This window comes from Petromyzon marinus (genome assembly GCF_048934315.1).
Source record: "Petromyzon marinus isolate PM22_M1 ecotype Great Lakes invasive population chromosome 84 unlocalized genomic scaffold, UKy_Petmar_22M1.pri1.0 chr84_unloc.4, whole genome shotgun sequence".
Classification (NCBI taxonomy): domain Eukaryota; kingdom Metazoa; phylum Chordata; class Hyperoartia; order Petromyzontiformes; family Petromyzontidae; genus Petromyzon; species Petromyzon marinus.
In genome coordinates this window covers 1424136-1446240 of record NW_027422641.1, presented here as the reverse complement: position 1 = coordinate 1446240, position 22105 = coordinate 1424136, and the positions used below count along the sequence as shown (strand labels likewise).

At 47.7% G+C, this 22105-nt stretch overlaps 2 protein-coding genes across 2 annotated transcripts in view; one reads left to right on the top strand and one right to left on the bottom strand.

Moving 5' to 3' along the window:
• Positions 1–777: 777 nt before the first annotated feature.
• LOC142908489 (uncharacterized) lies at positions 778–6735 on the bottom strand. Its single transcript, XM_076059202.1, has 2 exons — positions 6486–6735; positions 778–3327 (listed from the first exon to the last, which is right to left on the bottom strand). The coding sequence occupies exons 1-2, from the start codon at positions 6670–6672 to the stop codon at positions 2672–2674; spliced, it is 843 nt and encodes a 280-aa protein (XP_075915317.1). The 5' UTR covers positions 6673–6735; the 3' UTR covers positions 778–2671.
• Positions 6736–9602: 2867 nt separating this feature from the next.
• Positions 9603–22105, top strand: part of LOC142908486 (ribonuclease inhibitor-like) — a 223359-nt gene continuing 210856 nt past the window's right edge. The window contains exons 1-2 of the mRNA XM_076059195.1: positions 9603–9690; positions 10585–10680. The gene's annotated coding sequence lies outside the window, so the exon portion shown is untranslated. The remainder of the gene's footprint in view (positions 9691–10584; positions 10681–22105) is intronic.

The window sequence follows — 22105 nt, the reverse complement described above, 5'->3', positions numbered from 1 at the left end:
CCTGCATTCTTACATGTGTAAAGCAGCTCCTTCGCAGGTTTCATTTCTAGATGATTTATTCCCGACGATAACATATTTACAAGGTGAGAGTGCGACTCACACGTTGCACAAGGCTATGACTATCTGCAGTCCCGGTGGTTTCTAATAGAGTAGATTAATCTCGAACAGTCTTTCTTGATGGTTTCCACCATGTTGATTTCCAACAGTCGGCCCCGATGTCGTCCACCTGCAGTTGTTCTTCAGTCCCCAAGGCATCACCCCATATACCCGCACGGCCACGCCCTGGTAACTTTCAGCAGTTTTCCCCGGTAGATTCTCTCAGCAGACTCTATTGTCTTCTACTTCACTTCTCTTGGATGGCAAAGTTTATAGTGGGGGCAGTGGAGATGGGTTGAAACAGGTACAGGTTACTGTACGGGGGAAGGTTCGTGTGAGTCGTACTCTTGCGTTGTAAATACATCATCGTGAAATAAATCATCTATCAAATGGAACCTGCAAAGGAGCTTCTTTACACGTGAGTGTAAGCCTGAGTATAATCTCACGTGTTGTTGCTGTCGAGTATTTTAATTTTACCAGTGGGTCAATGAGGGAAGGGGATGATGATTTATGTAGTGATAGAATGGGTGGGTCATTCTTGAGAGCATGAAAAAGTGCGTGAGTGAGGTTGACACAGTAAATGATCGGGTGATTGTGTGATCAGGTAAATATATGACTCATGAGGAGAGAGAGGGAGTATTTACGTGAGTCATAGATTTAAGGAAGTGGGTGAGTTCATAATGGAGTGAGTACCAGTTTATTGAGTTGAACAAGGCGAGAACTAAAGCGACCAGGATGAGTCTCATTTGCAAGAGAGACCTGGATCACCCAAATTACCAAAGCTAAATAAAACACAGAGTTACAGTAATTAAAGCAAACATACTATTTTCTTCTTTCGATAAAGCATATATAAACAATAGAAAGACAACTGCTGTCTCATGAAAAATCGACGTAATGGAGCTAAGGGATGATAGAATGTGTGAGTAATGTGCGACATGGATGTCCTCTGCCCCCTACACGACTGAACATTTTCTTTGACTACGTAGTTTGAGACGATTTCCATGGATGTACCAGTAGAATTTATCTGGTATAGATATAATGGGAGGCTGATCGATGCCTGAGCCGGTCATGGTATGGCTCTCTATTGTTAAACCATATTATGAATGCGGATGATCTGGTGATTACTGCCCACTCTAAGGAGAAGTTGGAGACACTACAGCTAAACATGAAGCATGCTACTAAAATATGGGCCGTTACCATCAGCCCCACGAAAACAAATCACCTCCCTGGGTATTTTACATCATAAAAATGCTCCCTTCCTCAATTCCTCATGTATTTGGGGCACCTGAGGAGAGAGTGGAGTGGGCAGTGTGCTGATGATCAAGTCCGTTTTGGGAGCCGAGGTCTCATTTAAAATAATTCGAGCATTATATTTTCATCAACTGCTCAACAGTGTGGAAGCTACCTGGCATGTCACTCCATAAAAATCTTCATGTCTTCTCGGCCACAGTTATACCCTTCCTTATCTCTCTCGAAAGGAACATTAAGGTTAGCTTGCCCACGATCTATTCAGGGTTTAACCAGACTGGACTTTGTAAGCTCACAGATTCCTAGAATATCTGGACAAATGCCCATCTGTGGGCTCCTCCAGCAAGCGAGGCTGCGTTGTGTCATGCAGTCCGTATGCAGTCACGGCATCCCCAAGCAGCTTCAATTTGGCTGGATAGATGGTGCTAAATGGGCGTGGTACGGGGTAGAGAAGAGATGGACTGATGTGGTGCAGAAGGATGTGGAGCTGATTGGACTTATTGATGACTGGTATCAGCAGTGTCATGATCGGCTTCTGTGGAGGAGGTTCATGAAAGGTGCTGCTGGGGAAGTGGAGGCAGTTGCCCTCCAGCAACAGCATAGGGCAGAGGAGCGAGGCTCAAAACAACGAGCAGAGCGCCAAACAACTGACACAAATAAAGTTGGCACAGTGGGGAGCACGGCTGTTGCATCTGCCCATCATCTTCCTAAGTCAATCCATGGCACCTGCGTCTGTTACATGACCTCCTGCCAGCCAGCCTTCGACACTTCACGTGGCCTCAAAATGCACCGAGCATGGCACAAGTGCTGTGGTGATGTCACCGCCACTTAGGGGTGAACGACGGTTGTTGCGTTGTTGTTGTGCGTGTGTGCACGGACGCATGTATGCCTGTGAGTCTCGTGTATGGAGAGATAAAGAGAGGCAGCCGGGCAGGGTGCTGGCCATTCACCCCGTGTGCCATTCAGAGCTTCATAGGCGCTTGCCCCAATATTCTGGTAAGGCTATACAGCGGATGATTGTCGCTGTTGTGTGTGTGTATGGACGTTCACCCCCCTCCCACCGCCCCCGTGTGTGCAGGGACTCATTACGCCCCCTCCCGACAAGCAGACCGGCATCCGGACTAAAGGTAAGTGACAATAACAGATTTTTTTTCCATTTAAGTAACTTTATGTTTTGCTCACAATACAGTATTTATTAGAGTGTTGCATGCAAATGTACGATATTTTGTCTTATATATGACTTTGTTGATGTTCTATGGGGTATGTTTGTCTTTCTGAGTAATGTTTTAATTAGGGTGGTGTCATTTTCACAATTTCCCCAATATTTTTAAATGGCCGACTTGCGCTTCAGCAATTTTCGGAACCAATGGCTAAATCTCTTCATCTTCTTGGGCTTGGTGGTGGTGGCAGAAGTGGTGGTGGAAACGGTTGCGGTGGTGGAAGCTGTGGCAGCGGCGGTGGAAGTGGCCTCGGTGGTGGTGGCATCATTGTACATTTGAGACACGGTCCATATTAGCTCTTTCAGCTGGCTACGGAGATGCAGGTTCTCTTCTTGCAGCCTCTTTTCCCCATGCCACATGTCCTCGTGACGCACCAGCTTCCCGCGCAGCCTAAACTGTTCCTGCCCTCTCTGCGGATTCAGGAAGTTCAACTTCCTCAGGTGGGCGTGCAGCGACCTCCGGAGATCTTCGTTTTCACAGCGCAGCGACATTTGCCGCTGTGCTGCATTGCAGTCTCGGAGAAAATCTGCATGCAGAGACTTGCTCTCCCTGCAAGGCACTCTCGTGGGCTCCAGCTCTAACTGGCGCTCTTTAAGCTGTTGAACCAGGCTCCTGATCTCTCTCTGGAGAGTCTCTCGGTTCTCCATGAACTCCTCCAGCTGATGCTGTAGCTCCAGACGGAGCATCTTGCTCTTCTGACAGAGCTCCACATTCTGCAGGCCCATCCTCTCCGTAGACAGCGTCGTGGTCTCATGGTCAAAGTCTGAAATGGAAAGCGTAAAAAGAAGATATATGAAGATCCCCATCCCAAGCATGGCCAAGACCAGAACGCCAACGATCAGCAGCACCATGCTCAGTTCGAGTTGACGGCACGCGGGACAGAAGCAAGTGTGAGACACGTCACGAAGGGGCGTGTTATTTATCGTGACGTCATTACCGGATGTGACGTACACTATGACGTAACAGCCATCTCTGCCCACTTATTGTCAATCATTGCCCACCACGTGACTCCACGGCCCTGCCCCTAACCACACAGCTCCTCCCCCATACTCTTCTTCCGCCTTCCCCACGTGACGCGAGCCAATCACGCGAGAGGCGGCGCGCGGTCGGCCCCGCGTCCGCTTCCCGCCATTCTTGCAATGGGCGGCGGGGCCGCTCAGGGTGGGGCGCGGGGCGCGGGGGCGAGTTCACTCCACGTCGCGAGTCGGGAGGAGGGACGAGGGGGAGGGGCCAGGAGGGACGAGGGGGAGGGGCCAGGAGGGACGAGGGGGAGGGGCCAGGAGCGGGAGGGGGGGGAGCTGAGAGCTGCGAAAGTTTGGGGTACCACTACTTGAAAAATATACTGTACCACAGAAATGAGTTTATGTTTAGTTCGATTTAGAACATCTTTCCAATGGTTGCTTAATTTGAAACCAACTTCTCGGTTGAAATTGTGTCTGTGTTTGTAGATCTGAATTGCCTCGTGAACAAATCTCTGATAAAAACCCGTGGGTTTGCAAAGAACCTTGGTATCGGAGAAAATTATATCGTGATCACCCACATGGTTGTAACAGTGATCAGCAAAGAATTCGTTTTGCTGTGTTTCAAATCTGATTTGTGCTCGCGAATTCGGTCAGAGACATGTCGCTTTGTCTCCCCGATATAGCAATCACCGCAGGTACAACTCAATTTGTAAACCCCGGGGTACTGTAAGTCAGGAATGCCATCCTTCACGGATGGGATCAGATCACGAATTTTGTGTACTGTATTGAACCGGACCTGGATCTTGTGTTTGTTTAGAATTTTGGAAATCTTTTTAGTAACGCCTGCTATATATGGTAGTGTGATGGTTTTGGCCGGAGTATCAAGTGGTTGTTTCTGTATGGAGGGAGAAACAGCTTGGCGGATGGTACGGTCAGAGTAACCATTCCTTTTGAGGGCCAGGTGTACATGTTTTAATTCACTGGTCAGGTGGTGTTGGTCCGAAATGCAATGAGCCCTATGGTATGAAGTTTTGATGAGAGAATTATTTTGGGCTGGGTGGTGGTGGGAATCAGGTTTCAAGTAGGAATCTGTGTGGGTGGGTTTCCTGTAGACAGAATGCCCCAATGAGCCATCAGGTCTCCTCTCAAACACAACATCTAAGAATGGTAGCTTAAATTTCGATTTAAAGTTTTCGTGACTGCAAGGATTCATCTTCTTTGGTTCTTTCGGTAAAGTCACGTAGAATGAGAATAAAATAATAAATTGATAAAATAAAATAACACAATAATATTCTCACGACGTTTCGGCCACAACACAAGCGGCCTTCATCAGGTGAAGGGGACGAGACTGTCTGGAGGACAGCGCTGGAGTGAGAAAGCCACGCTGAGATCACGACCTTTAAGCTGTGTGAGAAGAAACAAAGCGCCTGACAAAGGAATTAGCATTTAATTTAGCATTGAAATGGCTGAGTGATTAGCTTGTGACTGGTCACAGAAAAGGCTATATTAAAGTTAAAGCATACACATCCGCAAAGGCACCCCTTGACAAAGGAATTAGCATAGAATTTAGCATTGAAATAGCTAAGTTAAAGTATACACATCCGCAGAGGCACTACTTGACAAAGGAATTAGCATAGAATTTAGCATTGAAATAGCTGAATGATTAGCTTGTAACTGGTCACAGAAATAGCTATGTTAAAGTCAGAGCATATACATTCACCGAGGCACCTAGTACAAATCAAACAGGAGAATTTAGCATTGAACTAGGCGAATTTAGCATTGAAATAACTGAGTGATTAGCTTGTGACTGGTCACAGAAATGGCTGTTGAAGTTAAGGCCTACACATCCGAGCTATTCACTGTAACTGGGTATACAATACAATATATAATGAATACTATATCATGAACCAAAAAAAATACTAAAATATAAATTACCTCAATGTTATCAATAAACTCTATATTCTCCAATCAGCTAAGCTACCAACAATAAGTCGTTATATATCACAATGCTATATGGCGAAAAATGGGTGGATTCTTACCCTCAACTTTAGCAACACGGATAGCTTAACCGTGGTTAATGGTATGGTTTACAACATAGAGTATAACAGCGCCTCGCAGCTGTCTCTCTCCCCCTCCTCTGTTCCGACCATCGATGAACTCGTCCGTCTGAACGGGACCCGTAGCTATCCGTGGTGCTAAAGTTGAGGGTAAGAATCCACCCATTTTTCGCCATATAGCATTGTGATATATAACGACTTATTGTTGGTAGCTTAGCTGATTGGAGAATATAGAGTTTATTGATAACATTGAGGTAATTAAAATTTTTGTGTTTTTTATTGGTTCAGTATATAGTATTCATTATATATTGTATACCCAGTTACTGTGAATAGCTCAGATGTGTAGGCCTTAACTTCAACATAGCCATTTCTGTGACCAGTCACAAGCTAATCACTCAGTTATATCAATGCTAAATTCACCTAGTTATTTCAATGCTAAATTCTCCTGTTTGATTTGTACTAGGTGACTCGGTGAATGTATATGCTCTGACTTTAACATAGCTATTTCTGTGACCAGTTACAAGCTAATCACTCAGCTATTTCAATGCTAAATTCTATGCTAATTCCTTTGTCAAGGGGTGCCTTTGCGGATGTGTACTTTAACATAGCCTTTTCTGTGACCAGTCACAAGCTAATCACTCAGCCATTTCAATGCTAAATTATGTTAATTCCTTTGTCAAGGCGCTTTGTTTCTTCTCACACAGCTTAAAGATCGCGATCTCAGCGTGGCTTTCTCACTCCAGCGCTGTCCTCCAGACAGTCTCGTCCTCTTCACCTGATGAAGGCCGCTTGTATTGTGGCCGAAACGTCGTGAGAATATTATTGTGTTATTTTATCAATCTATTATTTTATTCTCATTCTACGTGACTTTACCGAAAGAACCAAAGAAAATGGTAGCTTACCATCTTTCTCCACTTCCATGGTCTTGTTCTTCTGACAGAGCTCCACATTCTGCAGGCCCATCCTCTCCGTTTGCAGCGTCGTGGTCTCGCGGTAAAAGTATGAGATGGAAAGCTTAAAACGAAGATAAATGAAGATCTCCATCCCAAGCATGGCCAAGAGCGGAACGCCAACGGTCAACAGCGCCATGCTGAGCTCGTGTTGACGGCACGCGGGACGGAAGGAAGTGTGAGGCACGTCGCGAAGGGGCGTGTCCTATATCACCGGATGTGACGTACGGCCATCCCTGCCCACTTATTGGCAATCATTGCCCACCACGTGACTCCACGGCCCCGCCCCTTACCGCGCAGCTCCTCCCCCATACTCTTCTTCCGCCTTCCCCACGTGACGCGAAGCGAGCCAATCACGCGAGAGGCGGTGCGCGGTAGGCCCCGCGACCGCTTCCCGCCATTCTTGCAATGGGCAGCGGGGCCGCGCAGGGGGGGGGGGCGGTGGGGGCGGGAGGGGGCGGGGCTGAGTTCACTCCACGTCGCGAACGGGAGGAGGATTGACGAGGGGGAGGGGCCAGGAGGGACGAGGGGGAGGGGCCAGGAAGGACGAGGGGGAGGGGCCAGGAGGGACGAGGGGGAGGGGCCAGGAGCGGGAGGGGGAGAGCCGTGGCGCCGCTCTTGGGCCGCGAGGCCTCCCCCTGGACCCGCGGCGCCACGCGGAGACCGCGACAGCAGCAGCAGCAGGAGGTGGTGGTGGTGGTGTTTGTGGTTGTAGGCACGGGAGAGGTGGTGGTGGTGTTTGTGTTTGTAGGCACGGGAGAGGTGGTGGTGGTGTTTGTGGTTGTAGGCACGGGAGAGGTGGTGGTGTTTGTGGTTGTAGGCACGGGAGAGGTGGTGGTGGTGTTTGTGGTTGTAGGCACGGGAGAGTTGGTGGTGGTGTTTGTGGTTGTAGGCACGGGAGAGGTGGTCACGGACAGGCGGTGAGTGCCGGGTGATGGAGAGGGGGGGTGAGGGAGTGGATTGCAGGGTGAGTGAGTTAATGAGGAGAATTAATAGGTGAGGAGGGTGAGTGAGTTGAAGGGTGAGGTGAGTGAGTGGGTGAGTGGTGAGTTCACGACAGGGAGATTGGGGCTGAGTGAGTGAACGCAGCGCACGGTAAAGATCCCCTGAGAGCATTCGCAAGAGTTGGACATTGAGTGCCGCTGTCAGGGTCCACACGCAAATTACTCACTTGGCATGATATACAAATTAACCATTGTAAACGATAACTTAAAAAAAGTCCGCTATTTGTCAGAGCTAATGCGATGTGCGTTTTGCATATTTGTAGCACGTTATAACCATCGTCAACATCGTCATTTAGAGTAACCATTAGTCCATACGTGTCACTTGCTAATAGTCCCCGGGTCAATCACAACTTTGCCGTGCGTGCAGGCTTTGTCTCTGGCTGCTCGCTAGGGCTGCGATGCCTTTCCATGCCACAAGATGACGTTCATTGCTCCTTCCACACCGCGACAATATTTACTGCAGTGTTCTATAACGCGGCAGTTGCGTTGCTGAATAACACCGCGTTGTGTAAACTCCCTCGTTACAATGACTAATACAGGGTAAAGCACAGTCCGTGATAACAGCGTGAGATGCGTGTGTCGGCTGAACAAAGACTGAGGCGCGTGGGGAGCATCAGGAAGCATCCAGCAGCATCCCAATGCCTCGTGTGACGCTGTGCCCAGGCAGCCGTACAACCGCACATTCCTACTCGCGCGACGTGGTTCTGTTGACTCAATCGCGTTATATCCATTTAGCATCTGCGTTATAAAACGTGTTCCCTATTACATCCATCGTGCCATATCCAAATGGCGTTATGAAAACACGCGTTGAGGCAGAACGAACTCTATAAACTATTTTTATTTTACCAGGTGAGACCCACTGAGCTATGTGGCTGTTTTCCAGAAGCGACCTTTCCACAAATGATAGATCAGCTAAATGGCTAATCACGTTAGAAATGTGTAGCACCAGCCACAAATACTCTAGACATGGGATCCCCTTTGACAGGGTCAGTGTCTACTTAGATTCACTCACTCCGCCTATTGTCATGCGGCATCCGCAGCTGCGTCGCGACACTTGGTAGAGTGCTGTCTTTGAGGCAGAGAGCTTTACAACCGTGTGCAGTGGTTAATTTGCTTAACAGCTTTACACCGAACTCCTTGCTTGTGGTAAAACATGTTTGCGACTTTGCTGATCGAGAACTATGCAGATTTAGATTTATAGTAACATGTACTTAGTGTGAGATGAACTTCCAAACAATTTCCTTTGCTCAACATCTTGCAATTAATGTCTTTTTAAATGGTCAGCTTAAGTGATTCCGTGATGGTTATGTAACTTGACCATTAAGATAATCTATGGAGCACAATTATTTCAGTATTATTTGTCATAAGTAAACTTTAAACTGAACCCATATGTGATATTATATTGATTGATTATTTTATTTTTTAATGTAGTCTACATGCTCTTCTGGGGATATTACCCCACATTTACCATTCATTGATGTTCCCTTTGACATTGGTAATTGGCATTGTCACACCATAGTAATTCATGGGCAATAATGTAATTCCCTCTGTGTCTATCTCTCTCTGCATCTGTCTGTGTGGGTGTCTCTCTCTGCCGGTGTGTTTTTCTCTATATGCGTCTCTCGTGTGTCTCTTTGTGTGTGCCTCTCTCTGTGTGTGGATGTCTCTCGGTGTCTGTGTCTCTCTTTCCTTTTCCACGATGTGATGTTGTATTTACATGCAAATTCTACCTCTAGCCCCGCCCACTTACCCTTGGGCTGAGCTTATCTCAAGCCAATATAACTTTGTGTTTCAGCAGCTTTCTCGCTATATTTTTTCACCTGATGATGGTTGCTTGTGTTGCGATCGAAACGTCGTGATCTATTATTTTTTTCTACCTACGTGACTTTACCTAAAGAACCAAAGAGTATTGTGATTTTGATAGTGATCGTTGTGGTGGAGGTGGTAATATTGATGGTGGTGTTAACGATAGCGGTGATTTTGGTGGTTGTAATGGTGGTATTGATGGTGGTAATGGTGGTTGACTATTACCCCTCTCGTGTCCTTACTTCCACAACCAGGTTTAAGAATCTGCTGGTGTCTGTGCTGGAGGTGGACGTCGGATATCTGTGCGGTCTGGAGCGGTGGACAATAGACTCCTGCAGCTCAACCAGGTGGACGCACTGGGCAGGGGGCAAGATGGTTGTGGCCTTAGAGACCCACTTACTCCCACAGAGAGCCATAGACTCACTCACAGAGTACACTCACACAGAGAGCCAAAGTCTCACTGACACAGAGCCATAGGCTCACTCACATGGAGACACATAGACTCACTCACACAGAGAACCATTGATTAACTCATTGGTTTTTTCGGTAAAGTCACGTATGTAGAAATACCATAAAATTATATTAAAATAAATCAATCACGACGTTTCGACCGCAACACAAGCGATCTTCATCAGGTGTAAAAACAAATAGCACATAGGGTGACATCAGCGCAACACATAGAGAGCGTTAAACTGCACGGAGGTAAATACAACAAGAAGATGAGAGACGAGAATTCAAAAAACCTAAGAAAAATTTACGTGATGCAAAACCAGTCGGCCAACGACACAGTTAGACACCTGCCTGGCAGACCACGAATTTCAGAAGAGTGCTAAATTTCGTGTTCATCCTCTGGGTTGAACATACCAGCATAGACAGAGTGAACAAATACGAGGTATAAGATAGCAGAAATACATATACAGGGACACAAGAGGTAAGAAGAGGAAAGACGGACAGAGAAGCAAGAAAAAAGGGGCCGGAGGGATGAACAGACAGAGGCTTAAAATAAGTAGTAGAGGTGGGGGGAGGGGCGGAAGAAAGCAAGGGGCACCCCACCCACCCCACCCACCCCACCCACCCATCCCCACCCATCCCCACCCATCCCCACCTCACCCACCCACCCACCCCACCCCACCCACCCCACCCCTCCCACCCCTCCCACCGATCCTCCCCCCAACCCTCCCCTCAACGCTCCTTTCACTCCTCCCGTCACCCCTCCACCCCTCTCCTTTCTGCTGCGTCAGGGCCAGAGGCTGAGAGCAGGGGAGAGGAGGCTACACGGGGAACTGGGCCGCGTCAGGGGCGAGAGACGCGGGGCGACTCGACACTTCACAGCGTGGGTGAGTGTGGGGAGTTCGTGGTGCATGGGGGACGGTGGGTGGTGTGGTCCAGAATATAAACCACCTGTGTAGGATACACGGGGGATTTTTGATTGGTGCTTAAATGTGTGTGTGTGGAAAACGGTGTAGTGTGTGAGTGTGTGTGCGGTGGGGGGTAGGGAGGTAAATGTGTGTGTAACGCAAATTAGTATCTGGGGCGGTGTGTAAACATCACACATTGGGGAGACAAAGGCGGTCCGGCGTGGTTCTGACCACTTACCATTTCGTGTACTATGCCAGCCTTCATAGGAGCTCAATAACAGCACTTGCCCCACCAGTCTGTGGAGCTCCATGGGGGATGTTTGTGTTGGAGCTCGTGCTGTAGGTGTAGACGACGCATGACCGTGGATCCTCTGTAGGGAGCGCGCGTCTGCTGTGGGTCGCATGGAGCTGCACAAGCGGACACCGCCGCAGCGATTCCCATACCGAGTCACGAGATAGGCGCTGGGAAACACCACCATGGTGTGCTTGCCTTGTATGGTCAGTCGTGTGACTGATTATTATAATATATTAATTCACACCTGTGCACCGTGTCATGGCAGTTTCTCTGTTTTTCCTTCATTGCATTTTTATTTCAGAAATATTTCACCTGCAAAATAGATTGAGTTTGAATATCTCATGCGAAAGGGTGCCCAGGGCATGTGGGGTCGTCCAATTGCACAGTGTTTAGCGCACATCACTACACACCCATGGACTAAATCCAGAGGCGAGTGACAAATGAATCAGTTCTGCCCCCCTCGCTTCACCAACCCGCACTAGTCAGCGTGGTGAAATATGGTAAAAAATCAACACGACCGACAGGGCATAGGGTGCCCATTATCCAGAAGTGCTTTACTTTATGATCACATCCACATCTAATGTGGATTTGGTTATTTTTCTTTAGTTTTCTTTGTTGCATAAATACAACTTGACAAGATGTGTACTGCTTCATTCTGGTACATTTACTGTTTTTCAGTGCATTTCAGCACTGGGTGTGTTTGTTGGATTTATTGTTTGTCACGTGAGGTTAAACACTAACAAAATATTTTATGAACCAGGCAAAGTTCACTAAGCTATTAGATTTTTCATTGAACTGACAGATGCTGTAACCTGGTCCCTTGGGTACCCAGGCCTTCCTATAGTATAACTCCAGGAATCGGCAGATTTTTATTTTATTGTACCAAGTAAGGTCCACTGAGCTATATAGCTGTTTTTCAAAAGCAACCTGGCCACAAATCGTAGCTCAACGAAGTGGCTTATCACGTGGAAATTTGTAGCAGCCAAATACTGTAAACGCATATTTCTAAATGTGGAGGGAAAAAAACTCGAGGATCCAGAGAAAAACCCACGCCACCACGGGGAGAATATGCAAACTCCAAATATCCAGGCGTCGGGGTTGGAATCGAACCCACGACCTCCTGCATTCCAGGCGAAGGGGATAACTTGTTGCCACCACTGAGCCCCTTGTTAATCTGATGTGGTATACTGGTACAGCCCCTGGTGGCCTCGGTCACTTTACTGACCTTTGCACCATTGTGTAGTCGGTTCAATTGAGTCGCAGACATACTCTTTGGAGGCAACAAATTTATTTATACCAACACGAAGGGGTAACTTCCCTTTTACCAGATAACAACCTATGGTGGTGGACCACCAGGCTATCTGCGCTAACACTCTGGGATAGCTACAATGAGCAGGACTCCAGCTTGAGTCCTGCCCATGTGTTGGTGACTCTTCACGGACGTTGAATGTAGATCTTTCAGAAGACAACAGCAAAGCTGAACCCCGGTCCCTCTGGGGACCCGGTTTATATGCTCACCAGTCGTGGCCGGCTCTGCCCTTGGCCACGACTACCTTCTCGATTCCTATTGCAAGATCTCGCCCTGATACGTGACTACCCACTAGCCCCAACTTGGGGCCCCTGTGTAGACTTTACCCGTCATGTACCTTCCAGGGTCAACCAGAGTGCAATGGCCCACATTAACCTCATTCATGGTTGACACTTTCACACCCCTCCTATAGAGAACAGCACTGCACGCCACACGTGGTGCCACTCAGCGCCATGACTCAGCGCTCACCAAGCCCCACTAGGGCTGGTACTACACCCACATATATGGGGTGTCGGTGATGTAATTACATCGCACGCCGTGCCTCTCAGGCCGGCACTACACAGTGGCATTCCCGATGTCACTACATTACCCCCCCCCCCCCCATTCGTAGCATTCAGCCGTCCTGGCTGTCAACTCCCCCTTAAAACTAACCAAGTGAATAAGTTCTAGATTTGAAGCTTTCGTGACTGCAAGGATCCATACTCTTTGGTTCTATTCGGTAAAGTCACGTAGGTAAAAAATAAAACAACAAAAATCATGACGTTTCTTCCACAACACAAGTGGCCTTCATCAGGTGAAGGGGACCGTACTGTCATGAGGACAGCGTTGGAGTGAAGACAGTCCATCCCAGGTCGCGTCCTTTTAAGCTGTGTGGGAGGAAACAAAATGCTTTGACAAAGGAATTAGCATAAAATGACCGTAACGCACAAGAGGACCGGCACGGAGGGGGGGAGGGGGTGTGAATTGGAACGTAGAGGACCGGCACGGGGCGGGGGAGGAGTTTACAAATGTAGGTGTGAAGTGAAATAAGCTTCTATGAAAGTTTGGTATATCACTATTTGGATAAATACCATTGAAAATTAGTTTAATGTTTGGTATGATTTAGAACATCTTTCCAATGGTTGCTTAAGTGAATAAGGTGAAAAAAGCGAGTAAAAGTGACTAAACGCTATGTGTGCCTCAATAACAATAACAAATAGCATATAAATAACCAAGCCCACCTATACAATATATACACTAGCTGCAAATGTACAGAACAACACGAGAAAATATAAAACGCGAATGCACGGAATCCCCTCCATCACCAACAACTCCCATCCTCACCGTGTAACAATACCCATAAGCACAACAAAGGCTAGGTTCAGCCAATAACCGATATGGCCTACTGAGTGTGACAAGCAACTGATGGTGTGGGAGTGTGTGTGCATGGGTGTCACAAAATCCGAAGAGTTTTTGAGCGAGTCCTCGTGGCTGGGCCTCCAGTGGAGGTGGGCTCACTCTCCCTGGAGGTCCCAGGGGGAATATGCAACTGTCCAGTCGAATCCGGCTCCTCACGAAGAGCAGTAGGCCGGGTCGACGGGTTCTCCTCTCTCGAATCAAGTGAAGACAGCGCAGGCGGCGGCTCGGGGGACATCAGGCGCGCGGCACCTGAGGGAGGAAGCACACGACTCCGCTGAGGACCAACCTCAACGTGCACACATGCCAGCTCGCCGGACACATCTGTCCCTCGGCGCCCACAGTGTGGAGATGGAACAAACTCACAGGGAGCAATAAAGGGCTTAGGGCAAGAGGAGTGTACAAATCAACTCCGCCGCCCCAAGCGGATCTGGACACACTGCGGTCGAATGACCCGAATCACATCAACCAGCCCTCTCCAGGGTTTGAGCAATTTGGGCGATGTACCCACCGGTACCTGTGGACAGTGCAACCAAGCTCTGTCCCCAGGTGCCCATTCATGTTTTTGAAGTACGGAAGCCCCTCAGCCATTCATTGGCCAATCGGCACGAATCAGAATTTACCCTGGAAGTCTCCCGCACTTCTGAAAGCTTTTGAAGGGTACAGCACACGGAGTCAGAGATTTAAGATTTAGCCTTGTTGGGTGCGGCTTGTAACTGAACATGAATCTGGGGGTCGTGTTCTCGCTGACCTGATGACTCAACATTGAGGTCAGAGTTCTGTGCAGCCACCTCAACCATACCATCCATCTGCGGATTGTGCGGTGACATGCGTACTTTCTTGGTTCACAACTAACGCACACCTCTTGCAATAATTTTGAAGAAAATGTTTTGCCCTGATTGTTCAGAAGACGTTCGGGAGCACTCTTGTCCATTATGTAGTGGGTAATAAACTGGAGGAAGCTTACTCTGAGGCAACACATTTATTATAACATTAACAGGTTATTACACAATGGGGTAATGGCCCCTTTCACCCGATACTCTATGGAGGTAGTCCTTCCAGACTAGCTTGCCTCTCACTGGCTATCACGACATCTATACTGCTGGGGCTTGAGTCTTCGCTTGAGTCTTCACTGGTTATCAGCTGGAGCTTTCACTGGTACAAGCTCGAGCCGACCCTAGCCAGGGGTTCGGCTCTGCCCATTGGGCTCTACTCTTCAGGGCTCCAGGATGCTCTTCAGTCTTCGGCCGGACAACAACTGCTGGGACCGCTCAGGGACCTGACTTATATATAGGCTCCTGGCTCACTCCGCCCCTGGCCACGCCTTCCTTCTAGGACCGTCTCCGAGGGTCTGGAGAATGACATCATCTCCCCAGCCCCCTTCCCGGGATCTGGGGTCCTGACCGTTGGTCACGATGCTCCCCCAGGGATTGCCTTGGCCAACGGCCCGTCATCATTAATCCAGCAGGTTCAGCCTCCCCTCTGCTCCCTACTGACACAAGCTAGTACTGCCGGCTATGATTAGTGGCGATCATGTTCAACCATGCCACTACAATTACATAGCCATTGAGGAATGCCTCAGTGATCTTTGCCGCCAACTGTTTGGGAAGCGGCCAGGCCACAGGCCATCATGAGAAATACTCGACTCCCACCAGAAAATATTTATTCCCACGAGCGGCTTCTACCGCGTGTACTGCACACACCCCTTCAACAAATTAGCAGCATCCTCAGCCATGCCAGGCCAGAAGAAATCCGACTTACGTGTGGCCAATGCTAGTTTATGCACACCCAAGTGCAACAGACGCTCGTGCACCGCCCAAATGACCTTACCCCACAGGGCGGTGGGCACAACAATGTTGGAACATCGCATCTCTCCGTCCCAATGCATGAGCAATCCACCTCTGAGAATGAAAGAGGCGACACCCCATCGATCCTCGCCCCCATCAGTCTCTCTGACTCCGCATCGCAATTTAAGCAGGGAAGCGTCCTCAACCTGGAGGCGCCCCCATTCTTCGTGGTCCAATCCAATGACAGCATAACGCGCCACTGGATCCCCAGCTCCCTCAGATGTTACAACCTCGGCCGATGCCGTAAGGGTAGGGGGCGAGTGTTCGTTGCGCGGCTTACAGCGACCGGAGCCCGAAAAACTTGCGCAACTCTCGTTCGTGGGTAATCGCGAGAGGGCGTCCGCGTTCGTGTGATGGGAGCCTTTGCGATAGGTAACCTGAAAAGAGTAGTCACGGAGGACCTCCAACCAGCGTGAAAGTTCGCCAGATGGCTGGTCAACCTGCAGCGCGTACTGCAGCGCCGCGTGGTCCGAGCGCACCTCAAAGTCTCTCCCATACAAATATGGAAGATACTGTTGCAAGAAAAACACGATAGCTAACAGTTATCAGCGTGTGACACAGTACCGCTGTTCAGCCGGAGACAGCACTCTGCTTCCTTATGCGATAACACTCTCGATGCCATTGACAACTAGAGACAGAACAGCTCCAATGCCAGTGTTACTAGCATCTGTATCAAGGACAAACGGCAAGGAAAAGTCGGGGTAGTGGAGGGGAGGGGCGTTCACCAAGCCATCTTGGAGTGCAACAAATGCGGCCTCCTCATGGGTTGTGCCGATGTCACAAGTCGAGGAGACTGAAGTGCTGTGACAAAAGGGCCATTGCCTGAATCGTCTCTTACTATAAACATTTCATTTCAAAGCGGTGTTATCGAAGAAGTTTTTTTGGAAGATAAATAACATCGCGATGGGGGGAGGGGGAGATAGCGGGATTGAGGGGGAGCGATTAGGGGGGTTATAGAGGTGGGTGTTGAGTAAAATAGTATCAGTGTCTTGTGCTTGAGCCTAGGGGCTATGCCAAGGGGCTAGGACATTGAGAACACGGATTCGAATGAACGTCTCATCTTGCCACATGCTTTTTTTACTATCTCCATCAGTAACAAAATCAATCTACAAAGCAACGCTGCTTCTAAAATGGGTATAGTACTCTGAAGCATGTAAAAATGGTAATGTACTGTCAATCGTACTTTAACAGGAGCATTGTCTCTTTAAAGGTCACGGTTTTTGTTGTTGACATGAACTCTATTGGCTTCCACCTCCCTGTTCACAGAGATCGTCAATAGAGGCTGAAGTCTGTTACTCGCGCACAGTCAGTCGAGGGAGTGATAGCCCTCACTGTGCCCTTCAGCCCGTGGCGTTGCCTATGGGACTCATTGTCCCGTAACATCCCGAGTTCACAATGTCGATTAAAGCGACACCTTTGTTTAATAACGATCCATGAAATTAGTGGGACTTTATATAGTGTGACAGTCTTGTTTTTGGTAATACTGTACTCATGTTTGTTTCTGTTGCCTGGTTTTTAATTGGTAAAGCTGTGATCGTGTTTGATCCCTCCACTGGTATCCGATTAATTTCTGCATCAAGCACAATATCCCCTTTGCTGTCTTCAAGTTCCACCATGGACATGCTCCTGCTTGCCTCTCCTATCATCTTATTCCCCTCCCAATGTTCTCCTATATCGTCCCTACCATCTCGCTTTACTCCCCTTCACTCATTCTCCGCCCAGCAACCAAGGCTTCCTGTTGGAACTTCTAATCAACCTTTACTCATTCGGAGGTCACTCATTCCCTTTTCTTTTGATGCAATTATTTGGGCCTGTCACTTACCATCCACAGATTTCTCCTGTGATCATCACTTTATGTTCTCTCTTTAGAAATGTAGGCTGAATGTACACCTCCTTGTTCCCAATGATGATTGTATCTCACTGATGTGCACATCACCTTGACAGAGGCTCTTTTTAAAGGCACTCTAATTGATTATTTCTCATTTCACAGCCTCCACTACACTACTCAGCAGATTATACCCCACTTTGTTCGTCAAGACTTGCTTGAGGCAAATATAAGTATGGTCCAACAACTTCTATGACTGACACGGCACGAGTAAGACTGCCTGCAGTCCAACCAAAAAGGCTGCATCATTGAAAGCTGGTTTCAAGCCTGCCCTCCACGTGTGTTAAAAGATCTTACTCACCCATGTGATGATAGTTGAGCCTCTGGGTGTCAGCATTTCTGCTCTGATATTGCAAGTGTTGGATACTAGTGATTTCTTTCATTTTTCTTAGGGTACCTCTCACTTTATACTCAAATGGCTCAATGCAGAAGGTGTAGGGTCTTTGGTTGCTGTGGCTTGCATGAGCTCTTCAAAGGGATATGACGAAGAGCGATTCTGCATTTGGGAGCATAATTACTTCTAGCATGCTAGTTTCCGCCTTCAACTGCTGAGGAGCTTGCCACTGGCATTTGTAATTGCGCAGGAAATATTAAAGTAGGCTCCCCTGAGCTGACTGAAGTTTGCAAAGTCATCCTTTATTTGACTGAGAGTTATTATTCAACTGCTGCAGCTTTTCCATCAGGCCCCCTCTGTTCATGCCAGATCTGAGTTTTGCATTGCCTTCTTAGGCCCTTGTAGCAGTTTTTACGTTCGTTTTTCAATTAAACACCACGTTTAATCACTAATCCATTCATTTCCAATATTGCAACAGGTTGTTGGGCTGGTCTTGGCGGCGTTGTTTACATAATCTTGAAATTGTCCCAAACTGTTGGTTCCTCATTAGACAGGAGCGTGCATTACCACTGCCCACCTCCACATTACAACCATCCCCACCATAAGAATTATATCCAGTATGAGCTGGAGAAGCTTTTGTTGAACTTCGAGAGTACTACTAAGAAATGGGGTTTACGTTCATCCCCACATAAAACAAAGCACCTGCCTGGGTATTCTGTCATCGTATTCTCCCATCCCTCCACTCCCCATGAGCAGTGGGGCAGTTTTGGACAGAGCAGAACAATTTTCCATACCTGGAAAGGGTGCATGTGACTAGCTCCAGTTTGGCAGCAGAGGTCATGCTCCGAATCGGTTGAACATAATTATCTCAGCTGCGTAACACACTGTGAATGCTACATTGCCTGTCGCTCCATGTAAAGCTCTGGGTCTTCTCAGCCAGATATCCCCTCCCTTCTCTACATTTGAGAAATTTGGATCCCTTTTAAAGGAACATCCACACTGGTTTTGCATATTCAAGTTGTCTACGATCCACCGTGGGCTTAACAAACTAGATTATGTGAGCAGCTTAGATCCTTGAATGATCTGGACAAATGCCCATCAGTGAGATACTAAGGCAGGTGAGGCAGCATTGGCTGGGTCATGTAGCCCAAATGCCCAGTCACTGTGTACCCAAACAGCTTCTGTTTGTCCAGATATAAGGGGCTTATCGCTATAGGCAAGAGTTTGACTGCAGTGTAACAGAAGGATGGTGGAGCTGTTTGGGCTTGCCAACAGCTCGACCAGTGGTTTCAAGATCAGCGTCTCTGGAGGAGTTTTGTGAAGGATGTCCGCCTCCAGCAATAACGGAGGGCGGAGGAGTGATGCTCACAACAACGAGCGGAGTGCAGAATGAGTAAAATGCAGCAAGGTGGAACAGTAGGGAGCACAGGTGGTAGATCTGCCATTCATCCCTGTCACTCAACCCATGACACCTTTATCTATCCTGTAACCTACTGCCCATGAGCCTTCGACAGTCCACATGACCTCAATGTGCACTTAGCCTGGCACAAACACTTTTTTGACGTCACCAATTTTGAGTGGCGAATGGCTTTTATTGTTATTGTGTTTATGTATCCACCCCTTCATGTGTCGTACTGGCCTTCTTAGGTGCTCGCTAGCAGAACTAATCCCAATAATGTAAAAAACGATATGGGAGATTTTTCTCATTTGTATCTTGTATGTTTGTGTACATCGCCTATGTGTGTTTGTGGCGAGCCATGCTGCACAACAAACTCAGCCACAGTTATCAATAGCACGTGATATCTACACTGGTTTTGGGTCCTCTAGGTTGTGTCTGCATTAAATGAGTGCCTGGTACAATGGGTAATCAGTATAACCTATGAGACAAACGTGGCCAGGTGTGGTGCTGGCCATTTCTACCCCACTTTGCGTGCAGGTCTTCAAAGGGGCTCACTAACAGCACTTGACCCACCAGTCTGTGGAGCTACATGGGGGATGTTTGTGTTGAAGCTCGTTCTGTCGGCGTAGAAGACGCTCGACAGTTTATCCTCTGTAGGGAGCACGCGTCTGCTGTGTGTAGCGTGGAGCTGCACGATAGTGAAACCAATAGAGTTGTTGCGCCTTGGGCGTAAACATCAATGTATGTCCATTTGCCAGGTGTTATTTTTTTCATTTCCTGTGGAGATGTGTGCTGTATGAGAGAAAAAGCGACTAAGCCCACGCCCTCACCCCCTTCTCCCTATTGCATTATCTCCTCGTACTATTTGACTACTCATAAAATCATACGTATATAGTGACACCCCAGGGATAAATTAATATTGCTTGTTATAGCACCTTCTTGTAGAAAGAACGCTGGTTAAGTCAGACCGGCCTGTATATGTACAGTATAGATATTTAGTTTGCAGCAATGCAATACACACAGCTCAATACACAAAGAGTTAAATGTATAAATATCTCATACTAAAGAATGGATTACTTGGGTTTACAAACATGATGTACAAAACTCGTTATAGTCTCATGCTCTGCATGCTGTTGTAAATGCACGTGGTGCATACTCACTGACCAGATGCTTCGTTATTATTGATACTAATAAAAAATGTTAAATTAAGAATTTTCTTCATCAATTTCTCACGTTAAACAAATATAGGGAGGCGTTCATCCAGCGGTAGAGAGACAATGGCTGCTGATGATGATGTAACGTGCCGCTAATTTTGAAGAATTCCTAAGAGACAGTGCAAGTGGAGATTCAAAGGCATAGGAAGGTGGTTGCACAGACACCTGGACCACTGCTGTCCTGTATAAGTGATTTATTTAACATAATGAACATTACAGTAACATTGACGTTGCCTCATGTGTGTACTTTAAGTTTTGGCTTCCCCACACAAACACACTACCTCCACAAAAGGTCATGTTTACTCATTTCTGTGAAGCGTATTCAAGTTTAATTTATTAGGTATAGCCCTGTGAGCCATGCGGCTCTTAAGTCGGGTGCAAACGCAACAAACAAAATATGAATCTACATTGCAGAAAACTATTGAACCACAACCAGACCAAAATAAAGCTACAAAAACAATGTAACAGCAGTAATCATAGGAACTGTGATTTTAAAATTAACAAACGATAAACATAACATGTACGACAAAACCTGCAGCCATAGCTGGCAGCACGACACTCCCAGTGTATGATGTGTGAGTGAGTCAGCAGCAGCGTGAGTGTATGATGTGCGAGTCAACGTATGATGTGCGAGTCAGCGTATGATGATCGAGTCAGTATTAGGTTGAGTGAGTACATGATGTGTGAGCCAGCGCATGATGAGTGAGTCAGTGTATGATGTGTGAGCGAGTAAGCGGCAGAGTGAGTGTATGATGTGCGAGTGAGCCAGCACACGATGAGTGAACCTGTGTATGATGAGTGAATGGGTCAGTGGTTGTTCGAGTGTATGATGTGTGAGTGAGTAAGCGCATGATGAGCGAGTCAGTGCATGATGTGTGAGCGAGTCAGTGCATGATGTGTGAGTGAGTCAGTGCATGATGTGTGAGTGAGTCAGTGCATGGTGTGAATGAGTCAGTGTATGATGTATGAGAAAGTCAGTGTCGGCTCCCTCTGCCCGCGCTGTCGCCCCCCCCTCCCCCCGGCTCCGTCGCCCCCCCCCCCCCGGCTCCCCCGCCCCGTCGGCCTCCTGGCTCCATCGGCTCCCTCCGTCGGCTCCCCCGGCCCCCTCACAAATGGCCCCGCCAGCCGCTGCTGGGAGCGCGGTATGTGACGTCATACCACTGCTAGACAACCTCAGAGCACCCTCTACCCATACATTGAGAGCATGGGAGTGCCCACTACATAGGGACTACCCAAGATCAAACCTGGCTCCCACCCTCTAATCGTCACTCAACTAGAGGTGACGCTATCCCGATCATTGCACATTACAACGCAATTTGCCGTCTGCGTGGCATCACGATGGTCGAGGCAGTGAGCACGTGGTGTCACGCAGCTGCTTAATCTGCTAAACCTGTGTGGTGTTTTGAATTAGGTTTACATTTTACTTTTCTTTATCGTAGTGTTGTGTTCATGTGAATGTTCAAATGCTTGCACTGAAGAGTGTTTTGAGATGCCTAAAGTGTTTTGATGCAATTGTATGTATTTCTATATATTCCAATGACAATTTTTAAGCTTTCATTACAATTTAAATAACTCAATGTATTCACAATCAAATACCTAAAGTCACAATTGTACCTAACCGAGACCTCTCAGATTTTAGTAGCAACATTTTATTTTTATAATTATTATTCTTTCCCGTACCTGTCTAAAATTACACGACTATGCTTACAGGTGACACATGGTTTGT